Genomic DNA, 19,973 nt, shown 5'->3' on the forward strand with positions numbered 1-19,973 from the left:
GTGACTAGAATAAAACTTAATTTTTTATTACACAATTATGTAATAAAAACACATTCTCATTGTAAAGAATACAGATATGTGACAGCTATTCGCTTTTCCCTGCACCCCATTCCTTTCCCCAGATGCCCCCCTTTTTAGTGCAGTGTGTATCTGTCCAGTCCTTTCTCAATGCGTTTATATACTAAACAACATTTTCACTTTATGTAATTGTTAGCCTGGAAAATAAGGCTCTAGAAAGTCTATCCCTAGCCAATCTGAAAACATCAAAGATCTGCCAAAAGTGGCTCAGTTATTTTCCAAACCTGAGAACAAAAATTACTTTCTTAGCATATTTAACCCACACTTTGCAAGCATTCTCTGAGCAAACAGTACAGAAAAGGCCTCATGGTACTACTGGAAGACAGAAAAGAGGGAGATGGGTGAGATTACTCTTAAGCAAGCTACTGACTTAGCATTTGTGCTGCAGAGAACAAGGCTGGGCTGTGGGCAATGGGTGAGGAGGGTTCCATTAATCCTCAGCCCGCTTCCTACATACACGCAGCTTCTCTGAGAGTTTGCCTTTAGATTAATGCAAATTCTTCAGACCACTGGTAAAGAATTCTTCTGGACAGCTGTGTCCTTGGAACACGCAAGGACGCTATATGATTGCAACAGTGCTTTGTTACTTCAACTGATCTGTTCAGGTGATGCTTGAATTATTAACTAAAAATGTCCTGAGGCAAATTTCCTCTCAGGCCACCACAGAATTGGAGAACAAGAGGAACACCAGTTATATCAAGAAGAGCCTTTTCTACACAAACCTCTTGCTCCAAAGCACATGGAGGGCATTGCCAGGGGGATGGAGGAGGTGGGGGTAGGGGGCAAAACCATGTTGCGGGAGAGGGGAAGAAAGGAGCCTTGGCTTGCTACCCAAGGTTTGGGAAGGGCATTCATTCCAGTTCTCTTCCTGGGAGTAGGTCTGGCATTTCCCATCCTTGGTAGTGAACTGGCAGCCATGAACAGTTAACCCTAAGGTTCTTTAGAGTACCCGCCCCGCCCCCTTCTTGGCACATCAGACTAGGGTTTTTGTACATAAGAGTCCTCAGGCTCAGGGTCTGCACAGTAGGCTCCCCAAGCCACAGAGCTGAGGGCAGAGATCTCGGGGCTTCTGTAGGAGGGGGCAAAGGAAACTCTAGACCATCTTTAATTACATTCGTTGTTTCTGCTGAGGGCTTCTTCATAAGGTTTGATAGAAAAAAGTATACGATTGTTTATTAAAAGGCTTAGGCAAACAGCATAGACACCTGTTAGAAAACGCATTTCTCTTCTCCCTTTTCAGCACTTTTATGGCTCAGCTGCACTGTAACCATGCGTGGTGGGTGTCAGGATGGAGTGAGATTCACACAAGAGAGGGCATGGGAGGAGTCGGCTCACAGCACCAGTGACATTCCTCGCTGGGGTCAAAGCATTGGAGTGCTCACCCTCAGCCATGACCACTCCATCTTCAGAGGGTTCTAAACCCATCCCTCTGCTTCTTTTCCTTACCCTTCAATACCTGACTTTTACTAGGCAGCCCATGAGGCTTCCATTAAGATGTGTGGAGGGCCCCAAATCCCAGCTTCTGGTTGGGAGACCAGTGTTACTGAGTGGAATGTTTAATGTCAAGTCCAGATAAAGATGTCATTTTCAAGAGGGGTATGAAAGCTGGATCAATCAATAAATGGTATTGAGACAACTGCCCTGCCACTTGGAAAAGGAAATAAAGCTGGATCACTACTTCATACCTTACACCAACATGAATTCCAGAGGGTCACAGATTTAAGTATAGTGATAAAACCATTAAAATACTAGGAGAAAATATGGCTCACAGTCATAAAACGGGGAGATCTTTCTAAGAGCATAACATAAAATTCAGGAGCCATAAAGGATAAGATTAACACATTTGCCTATATAAAATTAAATTTCTTTGTGGCCAAAATGATTATAACCAAGGCCAAAAGATATACCATAAATTTGGGGGAAAGTCCTCATTTCCTTGAATTGAAAAAGATAACACAGTAGAACATCCAGAAGAAATGAATAGGGAAGAAAAAAGACATATAGATAATAAACTTGCAAAAAGGTGTTCATCCTCATTCATAAAGAAATGCAAATCAAAGAAATGAATCGATAAACCATTATTTACTCACAGGTCAGCAAAGATTGAATATTTGATTATCATCATTTTGGGTGAGGGAATGGGTAATCCCACACACTCCTGGTGGGAACTTAAATTAGGCTTTCAAAGGACAATTTGGCCTTAATCTACTCAGAATGGACGATATATCCTTTGATCTAGCATTTCCACAATTAGGAAAGGATCACAACAGATACTGTAACTCAAGTCCATAAACATATGTGCACAGGAATATTCCTAAGTATTTGCAATGGCCCAGAAAGAGAAACAAAGTCAATGACATCAAGGACGTGTGAAAGAATGAGGTAGACCACTCACTATGCACTAATATTTGGAAAGAGGTTCGAGGTATATTGTTTAAAGCAAAAAACATCTTGCACATCTTGCAAAATTCTCATTTATATAAATACAGTCATGTTTATTTAGATTTCTGGAAGAATACATAACAAATATTGAAAGTGGTTATTCCAGGGAATGGGACCATGTTGGGATTTTTTTTTAATTTATTCTTTCAGTATTTTTTAAAACTATGAGCTTGAATTACTGCTTAGTAAAAAATCAAAAGACCAAAGCTGCACATATAAATGCAGTAGCATGAAAATGAAACAAGATGGGTATGGTGGGAAGCAGAGATGGGGGGGGGGCTCCAGCTGGAACTAGTCTGGGCACCCAGAGACTCTGGGGTGCCTTTCACCTTCAGGGCCTGGAACAGCTTTCTGGAGGCTATAGGCTTTGGTTTGGGATTAGCACAAGCCTGGATTTTCACATTTCCTATGGTGCAGCACCCCAAGCTCACACAGGCTCCCTGAGCAGGTCCCCTGTGATCCACAAAGGGCAGGGCTACTCTGTTGCTGGGACCTGCAGCCTTGACAGGTGGGTACAGATTCTGCAGGGGATCCCAAGGCTCGAATCCTGGGGCTGAGCTGGCCTCCAGATGGACTTGGGTTCAGTTATGCATGCTAAGCAGGCGGTGGGTATCAGAATGAGCCCATCAGTAGAGCTGCTTTTCGGGAGGATATCATTCAATGATGCAAGTTACTTTAGCCAGGCTTTGTTTTTCTGCAAGACATTTCAGAGACTCACAAGGCCTGACCTAGAGTCTCATTTGTAGGAAGGAGTCAGCAGTTTATTGATCTAACAGTGCAATAAATTATGCAAGGCATCTTTTTCCCTTTGGCTATTTCATTCTGGGATTCTAGAATGTGTCAAGATTTGTGAGGAAAGAGTCATTTTCCTTGGTAGAGTTCTACCCTGACAAATAGTTGGTTCGGCACTTAATGAACTTTGAGAAAAACCAGTGCTGTGGGAGTATCACAGGTAGCGGAAAAGCTGCTACCTGTCACCTGTTTAACATAGGTAACTCTGCAGGAAAAATGTATGAAACTACTCTGTATTAAAGGTTAAAAGGACACCTCTGGTATTAATCCCACTGGGTATCACACTCAAACACTGGATAAGAAGTCCTGCTGCCTGATACATTTTTTTGGATTAAAGTCAGTTTTTCTGACAAAGCCCAACCTCTAGGCATGCTGGCAAAGTCAGAACCACCCCACAAACCCCTGAAACTCATTAATGGAGAGTTGAAGTCCTGAGAAAAGTGAAATTATCAAAAAATCAGGGGGCGATGTATTACAATTTATAAGTGATACTCGCTACCAAATATGGAGTCAACCTGTACTACTGAAATCCATTCCTTTCAATGTAAGATTGCTGTGTCTCTTGGGTGTTTCCAGAAAATATGTGAAAAAGTTCACAAGTTAGATGAACAGATCTGAGTCAAAGGATTTGAATCAGAGAGTCTTTATGGATTCAAATATCAATTTATGGACATCTTTTAAAACCAAACTCTTCTCTAAGGACACAGAACTGTTTAAACGGTCTTGTTTGATGTGGACATCTCAAGTGCAAGCTTCTTTTGAGAGTCAGTCATCAGTCTTTTCTTGCTGTCTGGCCTCGGGCTAAGTGGCTCTGTGGTCAGAGCAGGAACAGTGGGGACAGTGGACGTCGGCGGGGGGGGGGGTGGTGGTGGTGGCCTGTGTTGAGGCCGAACAGTGGTGCAGCTCCTCTCCCAAATTTCAGGGCTGAAAAGAGAAGTGGTGGCCCAAGGGAGTGCCCAGCTGGAACAGAATTAGCGCAAAGCCAGCCTGTAGGAGTGGTGGTGAGTCCTGCAACTTCAGGGACTACAATTGGGGCAATTTTTTTTCTGATCTCAGAGCCAGGGCCATGCTACCAACACTGATGAGTGGGTCAGAAATGGTCTGCTCACCCGGCTCACCAAGCCCACTGGGACAGAACCTGCTGCCAAATCCTATGTCTGGGCAAAAGCATGTTGTCCTAGTCTATGGAGTTCCGGCTGAGGTGCTGGGGTGGGGAAGCGCAGCAGGCCGCCTTAGCTTCTTAGCTTGGAGGCCCTTCGCAGAAAGAAAGGGAAGGTGAGAATCTGGTTAACAGATGCTGGTGGCCCTGCTGCTCCTGAGAAAGGAAACGCTCTCTGCACAGGACCTCCTGCTCCGGTTTAAAGTGTAGCTTCATTTTTTAACAGAACAGAGCTGTTTATACCACATGCTAAACTCAACGTACACAAGAACACTAAAAAAAAAAATCTTTTCTATCAGTAGGCCCAAAGCTACAAGATTCTATGAATGTTTAAATAAAATTGGATAAATATACATACACTTGGTATGGGAATGACCTGCCTCTGGTCACCCTAAGGAAAAAGAAAAAAGAAATCATTGTCAGGTTTGATGAGAACTCAGTAGATCATATACTCAAAAGAAACTTCAAAGCACTCTTGAGTACAGCAGCCCTATGATTTCCTGTTCTCTGTACCTTAGTGGTATTTAGTGCACAGGAGGAACCCAAAGATTTTCCAGTTAGGGCACTGGGCTCCACTCTGCGTCCCAGACACTCCCTCCCCTGACAAACCAGGCTGGGTTCTTGAGGCTCATTAATCTTGTTTATTTAAATGGTGCCTCCCTTACTCCCAGGAATTTAATCCTTAATTGAAAAATAAAAACAAAAGCCCACATATTGCTTTGATCCATTAATCCCTCTAATAACTGGCCTATTTCTTCTTTTAAGTAAGTTTCTCCCTAAGAAGACTAAGCTTTAAGTCAATACAATATGCAGGGAAAGGAAGACTTGTTTATCAGGTTATGAGGAGCCCCCTGGCCTCTCCCTGGTTTTCTTCTAGAGGAGGACTGGGCAGAGGGGACAAGGCAAGGCTCAAGAAATTCCCCCTGAGGCCACAGACGTGGACACAGCGTTCCCTTTGAGGGGAACAGAACCTGTACTCACAGGGAGTGTTAAGAAAATGCAGGCCCCAAGGTAGGGCCTCACCCATTCCTCAGCCTCGGAATGCCAGTCATTCCAAACCTGGTTGATGGAAACATTTCATTTCGGCATCATTATGAAATGCTAATAAAATAACACATTCTCTCCGTTATCTCCACCGAGCATCTCCAGTCTCTGTGTTTCTTCTTTTTTAGATTGTGCAATCGGAGGTAACGAATAGCAGCATCATAGTTCTTGACGAGGAGATACGCTGCTTCCAGTCTTCCACATGGAAGGATTTGTGAACGGCGTATCTTTACTAAGGGGCTGGCTCACTGGTGACAAGGGTCTCATGGGAAGGGGTCAAACCTGACTGTCGACAGTGGCAGGTATCTTTTTGAGCTCTGCTCTGACTCTAAGCACCATTTAGCAGCCTCCTGATTATCTGCAGCCCTAGTGACCACCTCCGCAGTGTAATGGCAACTACTGTTCCCTCTCGAGATCATCTTGATGCTCTTTCCTTTTTCAGGACACTTGGGGCTTGTCTCAAGGATTCTAAACTGCCTTCTGCCATCATTCAAGGCAGAGCTGTGCTGCTCTCCAACACGATGCGCTATCAAATCAAACCGTTTTTAAGAACTTCTGCAGAGAAGGGGCGCCTGGGTGGCACAGCAGTTGAGCGTCTGCCTTCGGCTCAGGGCGTGATCCCGGCATTGTGGGATCGAGCCCCACATCGGGCTCCTCTGCTGTGGACCTGCTTCTTCCTCTCCCACTCCCCCTGCTTGTGTTCCCTCTCTCGCTGGCTGTTTCTATCTCTGTCGAATAAATAAATAAAATCTTTAAAAAAAAAAAAAGAACTTCTGCAGAGAAGTTCATTTCTGAAACTCTTAGGCAATATTACTCCCAACACCTGGACCAAGGAGCAGGTCACTGCTCTTGGTGGGAAGACTAACCAGAAGCTCACAAGCCCATTGGGTTACTACAGAGCACGGTTTCTCAACCCCGGAGGTACCAATGTTCTGGGCCTGATAACTCTTCACTGTGGGGGCTGTCCTGAGGCCTGAAGGATGCTCGACAGCATCCCTGGTCTCTACCCACAGGATGCCAGTACAATGCCCAGTAGCGACAACTGAAAATGTCTCCAGACATTGTCAAGTGTGCCCTAGGGGGGCAAAATCATCTCCAAGTGAGAACCACTGCACTACTGGGAGGCTGCAAACAGCCCCTCCACACAAGAGCATCTTCAGGCAAGATGAGCACATCAGCGAAGGAAGAGGTAATGATAACAAACATCTGAGGGGCTTGGCAAAACACAGGCTAGGACCAAAGATGCTCCTCTGGCCAGATATTTGGGCCGGAAAATTACCCTGGAAGTTTGCATGTATGTGTGCGTGTGTGCATGCGGTATGCATGCATTAGTGAGTGTCCAGCCATCCCTTTACTCTGCCCTCTCCCTGAGAAAGTCCTCCATGGTCCCGGCCATTGGGTTCTTCTGGGTGCTGGCTTCTTCTTGCCTCTGGCCAGGGCCTTGGACCCATTTATTTTGGGCAACTGGCCTGCAGGTCCAGGTTGTAACCGTGATGGTGGCGACTGCTGCCACTCTCCGCAACTGCTGCAGAAGCACTTCTCCAGGGTAAAGTGAATATGTAGGGTGGATAGAATCCCAGATGCCACCCACTGCATTCTGCCCACAGCCTTCCCTCTGCCTCTGGCATGCTGAGAGTTCCAAGAGGCAGGGAGAGCTGGAGGCCAGCAGCAGAGATGGGCCTAGAATCTGCTTCCACAACTTATGGACCTGGGCTCTGTGTTCCAGGTGTCCTGACCAAGCTGAGTGCGAGGGAGGGTGGAAGGTCCTCCTCCAGGCCATAGCTGCCCCACTTTGACCCTGGTTCTTTCTGTGGGGTCTGGTCTTACAGACTGAATAGTCAAGTACTAATGCAAATGATGCATTACTCAGAGTTAAGTTAATTCTTTAAAAAGCCATTTTCAGGGGCACCTGGGTGGCTCAGTCGTTAAGCGTCTGCCTTCGGCTCAGAGTATGATCCTGGAGTCCTGGGATTGAGCCCCGCATTGGGCTCCTCAGCTGGGAGCCTGCTTCTTCCTCTCCCACTCCCCCTGCTTGTGTTCCCTCTCTCGCTGGCTGTCTTTCTCTCTGTCAAATAAATAAATAAAATCTTTAAAAAAAAATTCTCTTTAAAATAAAAAATAAAAAAATAAAAAGCCATTTTCATAAATGTTAAGTGAAGGAAGTCTAAATAAAATCTTTAAAAAAAATTCTCTTTAAAATAAAAAATAAAAAAATAAAAAGCCATTTTCATAAATGTTAAGTGAAGGAAGTCTATGGATGAACACTGAGTCCAGCTCAGCTCTGTCAGAGGAACTGCCTTCAAAAGCCTTTATTCTCTCATATATACAGCCAGCCACTCCAGGAAACCTGTCAGGGGTACATCACCATTGTCTCATGGCATTTCATCTAGGCAAATACTATTTTTATTTTTATTTATTATTTTTTTAAAGATTTTATTTTTAAATAATCTCTACACCCAATGTGGGGCTCGAACTCACAACCCCAAGATCAGAGTCACACGTTCCACTGACTGAGTCGGCCAGGTGCCCTGGCAAATACTATTTTTAAATAAAGCTTTTACAATGACAGGAGTGATTCATCTCCTTTATCCTCTACAGACCTAGGGTACCAACTGTGGTCCTTCTGCTAATGGCGATTCTCTAAAGTGATTCTCTAAAATGATTTTTAAATTGGGGGAGGGAGAGTATGAGGAAAGCTCACTGGGGGAACACATCAGAATTTGGGGCTGCAAGAGGGTTTATAGTAGAATCTCATCATATAAATTCCACTAAAATATTTTTTATACCAATGTACAGTAAGGCTTCATCTGTTAAGGCAAGTCATCTTTCATTATTTTTCCCCCAAATTTTCTCACCTATTCTTAGATACTATTTCTTCTACTAAATTTTAAGTCTTATCTAGAAACATGCCAGATTTCTCCATAAATAAGAGCTACCATAGCAAAACTTAAAATGATTCTATTTTTGAAGAATTTGGGTTTTCTATGTAAATAATTATGTCATATGCAAATAAAACTAATTTCTAATCTTTTTTATATTTACACCAAGTGTTTCATTTTCTTGTCTTATTGCATTAGCCAGAAACTGCCAAAGATTTTCCTATGTTGTTTGCTATATTTATTTATTTATTTTTTAAAGATTTATTTTTAAAGATTTTACTTATTTATTTGAGAGAGAGCACAAGCAGGGGGAGTGGGAGAGGGAGAAGCAGGCTCCCCCTGAGCAGGGGAAGACCCCCAAGACCCTGGGATCGTGACCTGAGTGAAGGCAGACGCCCAACTGACTGCCACCCAGGCGCCCCTTAATGATTTTATTTTTAAGTAATCTTTGCCCCCAACATGAGGCTTGAACCTACAACCCCAAGATCAAGAGTCACACACTCCATCAACTGAGCCGGTCAGGTGCCCCATATTTTTAGAAGATAGTTTTTTTTTATTGTGTTTAAATGGTTTTCTTCTATATATTTGTCTATACAGTTGATTACTATACACAGGTTTATGGCTATTACACACATCATGTATCAGACCTATTATCATGAGAAAACGTCCCTCTTTCTCCTGTTTAATGTGACCTTGAATTTTGTTTTGTCTGATATTAATATTGCCACCTTTGCTTTCTTTTATTTGATCTGCTTGTTACATTTTACCCATCTGTTTTCCACCTTCCTAAAATCACTGTATATTAGATGTTGGGTCAGAAACTAGTAGCTACCTGCTGTAACAGTAATTAGCACTGTTATCCAAATAATCCAGTTTTCTTTCTGGGCACATGGTAGGATTGCACTTCCATGCTCCCTGAAGTTAGGGGTAGTCGCATGAATTGCTTTGACCAATAAGATGGAAGTTTCTTCTGTGTAAAAACTGTAAGAGCCAGTGTGATCCACCACATTCCCTTTTCCCTGCTGTGACAATGATGGAAGCAAAGAGACAGGGCCTTCCTCAATCTAGTCCATGAATGAGGATAAGACAGGTTATGTAATCCAATAATGGTAGCTACGGGTCACAGGCGGCTACTGAGCCCGTGAAAGGTAGCTACTGAAAAGTAAGACATGCTATAAGTATAAAGTATACATCAGATTTTGAAGAATTAGTAAGATAAAAAGAATTTAAGTTTTATCTCATTGATAATTATTTCTATTGATTACATGTTGAAATAATATTTTGGATATCTTTGGTTAAATCAAATATACTTTTAAATTCGATTTCACCTTTTAAAAAAAAAGTTTTAAAAAATGAGGCTACTATAAAGATGTAAATAAATTATGTGGCTCACATTCTCTACCTACTGGACAAGTGCCCCAGAGCAGAGAGCCTAATCCATGATAAACATGTAGCATGAGTGAAAAATACACTTTTATTGTTTTAAGCCTCCGAGGTCTGGGGGCTGTTACTACAGCATAACTGAGCCCACACTGACGAGTACGTCTACTCAGCAGTCACTCCTCCTTTCTCCTTTGTGAAAGAGCTCTGATTCTGTTGAGGGCAGGGATATGCCAGTCTAAATTCTTCCCCTTCCGGGCCTCCCTCATGGCTGGAGGGTAGCCATGGGGCAAAGTTCTGGCCAATCAACATAGGTGGAAGTCCCCTGGGATTTTCTGTGAAAGCATTTACTTTCCACAAGAGGGACAGGCATGGGGACTGTTACTCCTCCCTCTCTCCCCTTGAATGTGGATATGCTGTCTGAAGCTTGTGACTTGAGATAATAAACAAGCGTGAGGCTGAAGGCAAACAAGCCAAGGATGGTGGAGCGGAAAAATGGAGAGACAGAAGAACAGAAAGAACCTGGGTCCCTGATGGCATCACCAGGCCCCTAAACTAACCCCAGCCACTGCCAGACTCAGGCCTTTTATGTGAAAAAATAATCCCCTATTTGTTTAAGCTATTATTTGTCAATTTTCTTTTACTTGCTGCCAAAATTGTTCCTATCTGATACAGGTCTATTCTTGGAAACAGCAAACAGATGAATTTGTCAAGCCAATCTGATATAGTCTTGGTCTTTTGTTAGGAGAATTTGGTTCATTGAACTTGGTTTCAAGCCGACTCTTTACGTTAGGTTTACTGTTTATGTTGTTTGTTCTTTTTGTCCTTTTCTTAATTTTGATGGCTTGTTCACATTTCTGCCTGTTTCTCCTTTCACTCCTTATGAATTCTGAGGATTTTTTAAAAAGATTTATTTATTTATTTGTGTGTGTGTGAGAGAGAGAGAGAGAGAAAGAGGGAGGAAGCGAGCGAGCAGGAGGAGAGGCAGAGGGAGAAGGAGAGAGAGAATCCCAAGCATGTTCCATGCTCAGCACAGAGCCCGACATGGGGCTCTACTGAGGATCTACTTTCTAACTGTGCTGCTTGTTACAGTTCTATTCCTAATAATTGTATTTATTCCTATATTTTCTATAATTATATCACAATAGAATATCAATCTCACCCAGATTTTTTTTTTGTCCCCTCTCTGAATCATTACATGTCTGAAAATGTACTTCTTTTGCCTTAACAGGTAAATGATATCTTGGCCACATACAGAATTTTTGGTTTGGCATTCTCTCTCAGGAGCCTGTAAATTTTTCTTTCATAGGCTTCTGGTTTTCAATATTGTTGATGAGAAGTCTGGTACTAGTATAATCTTTTTCTTTTGAAAACATCTTGTTCTGGAAGTTTGCAAGATTTTCTCTTTACACTTAAATTTCAGAATTTGAACAGCATATATCCAGGCATGTGCTCCCCCACCCGCCCCCCTCATCCTGCTGCACACTTGGCAAGCCCTTATAATCTGCACATTCAAGCTTTTTTTTTTCAGCTCAAGAAAAATTTCTTCTATTATCTTTTCTCTTTCTGGAACTCCTATTACTTGCTGTTAGGTCTCCTAGATGCCTCTTCCTGCCCCCATCGCAATTAACATCTCTGTGTCTCTGTTCTGAACTGTGAGGTATTTTTCCCACTTGCTCTTCTAGAACATTCATTCAGTTCTCAGCAGTGACCATCCTCAGTCTCCTTTTTCTCCGTTTGTTTACTGGATTGTTATATTTAGAAATCATGGGATTTCTTTTTTAAATTCTAAAAGTTACTTTTGTACTCAAAATTCATGTCTTGAAATATCATTTCCTGAGTTGTCTACTAAAGTTCTCTTCAGGGCGCCTGGGTGGCTCAGTCGGTTGGGCATCTGACTTTGGCTCAGGTCATGACCTCCGGGTCCCGCGATCAAGCCGTGTCAGGCTCCACATTTGGTGGGGAGTCTGCTTCTTCCTCTCCTTCTGCCCCTCCCCCTGCTCGTGCTCTCTCTGTCTTTTCTCAAATAAATAAATAAAATCTTTTTAAAAAAAGTTCTCTCTTCTTTTTTTAAGATTTTTATTTATTTATTTAACACAGAGAGACAGCCAGCAAGAGAGGGAACACGAGCAGGGGGAGTGGGAGAGGAAGAAGCAGGCTCCCAGCGGGGGAGCCAGATGTGGGGCTCGATCCCAGAACGCCGGGATCGCGCCCTGAGCTGAAGGCAGATGCCCAATGACTGCGCCACTCAGGCGCCCCTAAAAAAAAGTTCTCTTCTATTTCTTCCATTGTTCTACCTCAGTGGGAGCCTCGTATTCTAGTTTTTCAACTTGGACCTTGTCAGCAGTGGCAAGTAAGGGAGCACTGCCAGGCCCCCACAAGGAGCAAAGTTTTCATGGTCCAGCAGAGCCCAAACTGACAAACCACAAGGACATGAAGAAAGTCCCTGTAGTAATGGGCTACTTTAGGGCACATGAAGTAAAAGCAATTCAACCCATCAGTACAGCCCCCCCAAGGACCACACACAATAAGTGGGCAGTGCAGGCCCTTTCCAAGGAGATCCACAGCTCTTGCTGGCTGGGGGACCTTATAGGACTATTTGCTTCAAGTGTCTATCCTAGGACTCCAGGACAAACAAGCATTTCCCTCTGTTGGTAGTTCCCTGCTTCTCACTGAGGACCACAGAGGATGAGCCTAATGCACTTTCCAGGTTCCACCAGCAGGCGCACCTGGGTTTATCCACAGAGAGAATGTAAATCGTCAGAGCCACATGCTCAGGTTGTCAGGTTCCCAGAATCTTTTTCCTTACATTCATATATACTTTTAAAATAATTCATTTTCTAATCCCAAAAGTAATTTAAGCTTATTTTGTGAAAATTAGGAAAAGCAAAAAGAAAAAAAGAGAAAGAACTAAAGCACAGAAGAGAGGAGAAAATCCTTATATATATAATCCCATCAGTCTGAGATAATCTCTTCATATTTTGTCATATATCATTCCAGTCTTATAAATGCCCATGTGTGTGTATGACATGTATACTTGTAAATATACTCACCTATTACACTTTATCTCCTAATATAGTTCTAAATATACTCACCTACAAGTTCTTTTTATCCCCTAAGTGACATATGGTGAGCATTTCCCTATGTCAGTAATATTTATGAGACATAATTTTTAATAGCTGCACACTACTTCATTGTATGGTTACTCTGTGGGTTTGTTATTGATCATTGGGTTGTTTACAATTTTGCAATATGATAATCTATGCTGGACAGTATCCTATAGTTCAATATTTGCACATCTATAATTAAGTCAAATAAATAATTGCTAAGGTTTTAGGATTACATTGTCAAATCACCCTCCAGAAAGGTGTAACCAATCAAATGGCTACCAATAACCCCCGTACATCTTCTACCCTCTCTGCAGCTACCCTCATCCAAATCCAAATACTATCTTTATAAATATCCTTAATAATCTGATAGATGGAAAAGGCTATCTCACTGTTTTAGTTTGCATTTCTTTGATTACTAACCATACTGAACATTTTTTCATGTTTATTAACCAACCGTATTTCTTATTTGGTGAAACACTTGCTCAAGGCCTTTGCTCACACTACTTGGAACATCAAGTCTTACAGTTTTAATGTCCTCAATCTCAACTATCTTCACAGTGAATAATTCTCTTCGCCTCTTTCAGTGATTGTCACCTGCAATTCTATCTGACTGAATGAATGCTGCAGTCCCTGCTTTCTTTTTGCTTATACACTGCGTGACATCTTCTTGCTCATCCTTTTACTTTTAGCTGTTCTGAGCCACTTCACTTAGGATATGTCCGTTAGACAGCATGTGGGTAGAGTTTAGTTGGTTTTTTTTTTTGTTTTTTTTACATATTGTGAAAATCTGACTTAAAATTTTGTATCTGACGGGTATAAAAGAATATATGACAAACATGTTTGTTATTAAACAAGTAGTTAAATCCATTTATACTTATTATTGGTTCTTTGGCATGCCTTTGTTTCTCCGTTTGCCTCCCCATGTCTTTCCCTGCTACTTGTTCTTTAGCTTTCTGTTTCATGCAGCCAGCTCCCCCAAGAAAGAACGTTATAAAAATGTGAAGTGATTCTTATAACTCTCATCAAGTATGTGCTTCAGTCGCTAAAGGGGAGTGACTGGGATACCCTCTGACAAAGAAGATGACCTTTTTGGTCATTTCAGATCTTTAAGTTAATGGCTACACACGTAACTATTACAGACCCTTATTCAGGATATTCACGAAGCATGGGACAGATACGCAGCCACTGAGGCTCTGCTGAGTGCACAGTTCCCCTTCGGCACTGACCTTCTGAAGCCCACCGTTCTCCTCCACCAGTGGCGGAAGCACACTGGGGCTGCTGGGGGGCGGGGCCTCCACATTGTAGTCACGGAAGCAGCAGAAGAAGGAGCTGAGGATGCCGCGGCTCCTCTGCTTCTTTAAGCTGACGTTGCACTGCGATGCTGGAAAGAGAAACAACACGCTGTGGCCAAGTGCAGCACGTACTCATAGTTGTCATGCAATGGGAAAACCCAAATGTGCAGTTGCCCCCTGCCCCTCCGGAGACCCGATACCAGGAGACAGACTCAGCATGAGAAGATGAGGGGCCCCAGGAAGTTACTCTAAAGGGCTGTTATTCAACATGTGATTCCTAGAGGGCCAGCTGGTCGATGGGAGTCCAATCCTGCTGGCTGGACAGAATTCCTCTGACCTCAGCCCAGTGGGGGCTGCTTGCTCATTAACTGACCCATCCTCAGGGTCAGGCACCATCTGCATTCCTGAACCCAGCAGACAGTCTTCCGACCCAGGACTGAGCACAACTTCAAAACAAAGATCTTTTCAGGCACAAATCAGACTTGACACTCTGAGAAGCATTTCTCTGTGAAGGGTACCAAGAAAGAATCACTTTGAAACTAGGTTCTTCAACACTCTTTAACTCCAAGACTAACTTCATTAAGAGATAAGATGCGTCGGGGCATAAAGAAGACCCCTTCTTCAACTCTGTTTGTCAAGGAGGGCTGGAATCCTCCATGACACTTAAAACATAAACAGCAGATGTGGGACAGAGAACACATGGTCCAGCGGGAGCAGGGCTGGCCAGGGCAAAGCCCATCTTCCCCAAACCCAGGGCAATCCTGTGCCATGGACTCATTTCCTGGCCTGTCCTGGACTCAGCCTCCTGAGGGACTGATGTTATCCTTTCTGTTACTCAGGCCTCAAGACACAAGTCAGAAGGAAAAGGCAAAAATTAGTATAAAATGAAAAACACACCTCAGGGGAGGAGATTGACAACCTGGAGGGCTAGGAGCAGTGCCTGGGAATGCAGCCAGGGCTGTCCCACCACATACCATGTCTGGGTGGGACAACAGTACTGAGCAGAGGCCACAAAGGGCCTGCGCTTAGGGTTAATGGGGAAATTACCTATGTAGGAAATCACTAAGTTCACATGATAACTGTCGGAGTTTATCTCTCCCAAAAAGCAGTTTTGGCATGATTCCTCTTTTTGAGTGATTTGTACAGCACCTTCCCTCTCAAGAGATCACAAAACTTCTGCTAAAAGTCTTGGGGTACTCTTCTGCCAGCAGCAAAACCAAATGCATTCACATGGAAATTCGCATGAAAAAAAGACTGAAAAGCTTAGCCAGCAACTCCACAGGCATTGATAGCTTCCAGCCTGGGCTTGGGAGAGTGGCTCAGTAAGTGTGAGCTTAAGGTCCCCATTCACTAAGGATGAGCTTTAGAACCATAAGCCCCTGGAAACGCTGGCTGTTTTATCTTCCTTGAGAATGCTTGGGTGCATGTCATAGGCACCAGTCTTCTCACTTGGGGCCCCCCCATAGCAGGCCAGGCCAGGCCACAGGGTCCTCCAGGCACAGAGGCCTTCCAAGCAGCGGGGGGGGGGAGTGATAATGACCATGGTTTACTGAGGGCCAGACCTCTAAATTCCACTACTTTACAATCCTCATTTCATGTAACCCTCACAGCTACTCCAGGAGATCAACATTACTGCTTCCGTCTTACCGTCTTACCGCTAAGGAAAGACAAGTAGGAATTGTGTGTGCCAGGATCTGAACCCCAGGGGGCCTGTTTTCAAAGTGTGTGCTCTCTCCACGTGCCATGCTGAACACAGTCTTCACAGATCAGGTCAGATCAAGGAGGGAACATGCCCAATGGAGAGAAAAGCACTGCAATAAACTCATATTTAATATAAATGATTGGGAGGGCCACCTGGGTGGCTCAGGTCACAATCTCAGGGCTGTGAGATGGAGCTCCACCTTGGGCTCTGTGCTGGGCCTGGAGTCTGCTTAAGATTCTCTCTCTCCCTTTACCCTCTGCCCCTCCTCACCTCTAAAAAATAAATAAATAGTTAATTTTAAAAATGTACGACTGCTTAAACTGTTCTGTTGTTACTTTGGGTGTTCTAGCTTTTTATGCCACACTCAAATAATTTAGTCAGAGGAAGAAAAAAAACTGCCTCTTCCCTGGCTGATAGCACATTTGTCTGCAAGTAAACAAGCTATTTGTTCATGTCTCAGAGACACTGAGCAGAGACACTGAGCAGCCAATGCCCAAGCTGGGCAGTAAACAGCTCTGCAAAAAACACCCCCTCAGATCCCATTTTCATCTTCGGGTCACACACATCTTCCCCACAACCAACTAACAAACAAATTAACAAACTAACTTACATGCTAAAAAAAGTCCCGAACCTGGAGCCAGTGAGCTACTCATAATTTCTACCATATGACGGCTTACCACGTAGAAGCCACAAATAGAGCTGTGGGAGTGAGTCCCTGGGAAGGCCTTCACCCCCTGATGGGAAAGTGGCAGCTCACGTAGGATATCCCTTAGGTGCACCAGGAGGTGAAGCAGCCCAAAGTGGTCTCACTTCCAAGGCTGAGGGTGGGGCCAGGCCTCTTCCCACTAAATAAGGTTAGTTCTAGGGCCTGCAGGAAGCTTTGGGAGGTCAGGTGCTGCCTAATTTTCTAGTCGCTCTGGGACTGGTCTGGTGCTCTCAAAATCAGGCTAGCAGGGGAAATGAATGGAGTTGCTCAGGACCAGCATCAGCCTCACCCCACCCTTGGTACTCATTTGGTCCTGAAAGGTCTCAAGATGCTGGCTGGCTGGCTGGGTCTAATAACCCTACTTGCCTTCCCCCTACAAATTGCTTTCCATCCATTACCAAGGCCTGGCCAATCAGAGCCTCATGACTGGCTTAGGGCTGGGCATTTGACCCAACCTGGGCCAAGGAGAATGTGCCCCAGGGTTCATGCTACAGCCGTTGGAAAGGATGTTCTCTCTTCGCTGGTTGGCCAAGTGGGTAGGATGTAAACTTGGAGCCCCTGCTGGCTCCTCTGCCACCAAGTGAGAAGCACCTACCTGAGCATGAGCCAAAACTGAGGAAAGAGGATCTGAGATATGGAGAGGGACGGATCTCTGACAATACCATCTGGGGACTTGGTTTCATTAAAACCAGATCCTCCTGGAATTTTCAGTTATGTAAGAGAATAAATTATCTGTTTCTCTGGGTTTACGTTATTTGCGATGGAAAAGATTATCCTCGAAAATGTCAGCTCCCAGGCAAGGCAGTGTAGAAACACTGGTGAACCACACAGGCACCGTACCCACCTCATGTGGCCCATGTCTAGAGCAAGAGACACTGAACAGCACAGGGCACTGATGGGGCCCAAAGACGGGTGCACAGTCCAGATTGGAGGGAGGGTAGGAGTGATTTTTTAGAAGAAATGCTTTCTGAGCTGGGCTGACAGTGCATACAATTGTTGGAGGGGGCAGGGAAGTGGGGAAACAGCAACGTGTAAAGGGCTCGAGGTAAGAGACAGCACGACGTATCTCAGAAATCACAGCGGTGGTGATGGTTGATGACAGCCTTGTAAACCATGGTGATGAGTTTGCATTTGACTCTATGAAAATGGGGAGCGGATGTGCAGATCTGTACTACAAATCTCACGGTGTGACCTCTGGAACTGGAACCACTGAGTTTAAATTTTAAATTGACTAGGGGCGCCTGGGTGGCACAGCGGTTAAGCGTCTGCCTTCGGCTCAGGGCGTGATCCCGGCGTTATGGGATCGAGCCCCACATCAGCCTCCTCCGCTATGAGCCTGCTTCTTCCTCTCCCACTCCCCCTGCTTGTGTTCCCTCTCTCACTGGCTGTCTCTATCTCTGTCGAATAAATAAATAAAATCTTTAAAAAAAAATTTAAATTGACTGATACAGGCTATCGATCTGCATCAAAGATTTCCAGGATACCATATATGCAAATCAGAGATATGGGCCATTTTGGGTAAAGAGCCTAGAATGGAAATTTCTTACCTAAAAATCGACTTTCATTACAAGTTACGTGGAAATAAAAAAAATAAAAAGTAAAAATAAAAATAAATTAAAAAGTCACATGGAAAGAAAATGGGCTTTGGAGTTATATTTTGGGTTTAAGTCTCACCCTGCCACTGGTCAGCCAGTGTGACATCATCTACGTAAGCCATACCACTAATATGGGAATCTTCACACCTACCCTTGTAGGGAGGGCTGTTGTGTGGATGCAGCAAAAACATGCGTATTTGTTCAAGAGAGAAGATCTACCAGCACCTCAATACAGCAACAAAAGACTGATTGATTTTAGGTACTGAGCAGTGTCTCACTGTGAACATTCAGAAGTTAGTGTGTCTCTAAACAACAGTCCTTACAAAAACAGCCTGGCTTTGTGAGAAAACATGGAGGCAGACCCATTTTGGTTTTGGTGATGTGACTTCTAAACTTAGAACTTGAAGTAGCTCCTTAAAACTTTAGTTGCTATCCAGTGGGGGTTTCTTTGAATAATAATAATAATAATAATAATAATAATAATAATAATAACAATGATGTGGGAAACCAAATAAATAAAAAGCAGCTCCACAGGTGAAGCTTAAAATAAACCCTAGGGGGGCGCCTGGGTGGCTCAGTCCGTTAAGCAGCTGCTTTCAGCTCAGGTCATGATCTCAGCATCCTGGGATCAAGCCCCACATCGGGCTTCCTGCTCAGCGGGGAGTCTGCTTCTATCTCTCCCTCTGCCTGCTGCTCTGCCTACTTGTGCTCTCTATCTCTCTGTCAAATAAGTAAATAAATAAATCCTTAAAAAATAAAATAAAATAAACCCTAGCACTCAGGCCTTTTCTAGGAACTCTTACATGAAATACGGTTAGAAAGAGGGCATTACAGTTAAAAACATGAACTGTCCAGGGGAAAGTCCATTAAGGCGGACAGTGAGGTCTGGTCCTTTGGTGGGATCAAGAGGACTGGTCTAAAAAGCTATCAAACTGTGTTTATGGCAACAGATGGAAGGTGCAACTGGATTGATCACCAGTTGGTGCACACAGGCCAAGAGGGGGCATTGCTAGTCATCCGCTTCTACTTCCTGACCTAACCGGTTCCCTTCTGCACCCAGAAATTGCAATGTTGACCCTACACAGAGAGCGTCTCTTCATCAGTGTGATAGCTGCCCATGTCACCTAACCACTACCCTGGAACAATTCTTGTGTTCTGACCTGGTTTAGATTACAGATGGGGGGAGGCTCTGGTTCCATCCTGAAATCCGAGCTTCAGGCCCAAAACCTCTGGGGTCTACACCGACTCAAAGCTTCACATACTCGCCTTTGCGAACACCCCCATTCTCCTGCCCTTTCTTGGGTCTAACCTGGAACTCCCACTGCCCCACACACATCCCTACAATCAAATGAGTAGCTCAGGATGAAGATCAGAGAAGCTGGAACGTAGGTGGAAATCTTTGCTACTCACTATGCATCCATCCCCAATCATTCAACTTTCTCCCCAAGTGAAGAAACCGTTTCTCATATCTTGGCAGCTGCAGAAAACAAAGAAGGTTTGCCTTTAGTTTCCACGGTGCCAACCCGGCCTACATGCCGGCACAGGGGCCAGACAGCCAAAGACCCAGCATAACAGAATTTCTAGGAGAAAATGCACTCAGCCCATGAAGGCTACTGCTAATGTGTTGAAACACCCAACGTACCCTCAAAACTAGCTTCTTTCTTGTCACAAGAGCAGAGTCAAGAAAGGTGTTTCACAGCCGATTTGTGTCATCCAAGTGTTCACAGCAGAACATTAAAAACATGTCCAAACATCAACGTGGACACCAATGCTGTTCAGGCTGCAAAACTGCAC

At 44.0% G+C, this 19,973-nt stretch overlaps 1 protein-coding gene across 9 annotated transcripts in view; it reads right to left on the bottom strand.

The window, feature by feature from the left end:
* CTDSPL (CTD small phosphatase like) overlaps positions 1-19,973 on the bottom strand; it is a 116,019-nt gene that overhangs the window by 20,002 nt on the left and 76,044 nt on the right. For 6 of the 9 annotated variants that reach the window (XM_057316116.1, XM_026496720.4, XM_044383298.3 and 3 more), the window contains exons 2-3: positions 14,111-14,265; positions 4,830-4,862 (exon numbers count right to left, since the gene is read on the bottom strand). In XM_057316116.1, the coding sequence (XP_057172099.1) occupies positions 4,830-4,862; positions 14,111-14,265 (188 nt within the window). The remainder of the gene's footprint in view (positions 1-4,829; positions 4,863-14,110; positions 14,266-19,973) is intronic. The other 3 variants (XM_026496721.4, XM_048216142.2, XM_057316117.1) reach the window with 1 other exon arrangement.

The sequence above is a fragment of the Ursus arctos genome, unplaced genomic scaffold (genome assembly GCF_023065955.2).
Source record: "Ursus arctos isolate Adak ecotype North America unplaced genomic scaffold, UrsArc2.0 scaffold_20, whole genome shotgun sequence".
Classification (NCBI taxonomy): domain Eukaryota; kingdom Metazoa; phylum Chordata; class Mammalia; order Carnivora; family Ursidae; genus Ursus; species Ursus arctos.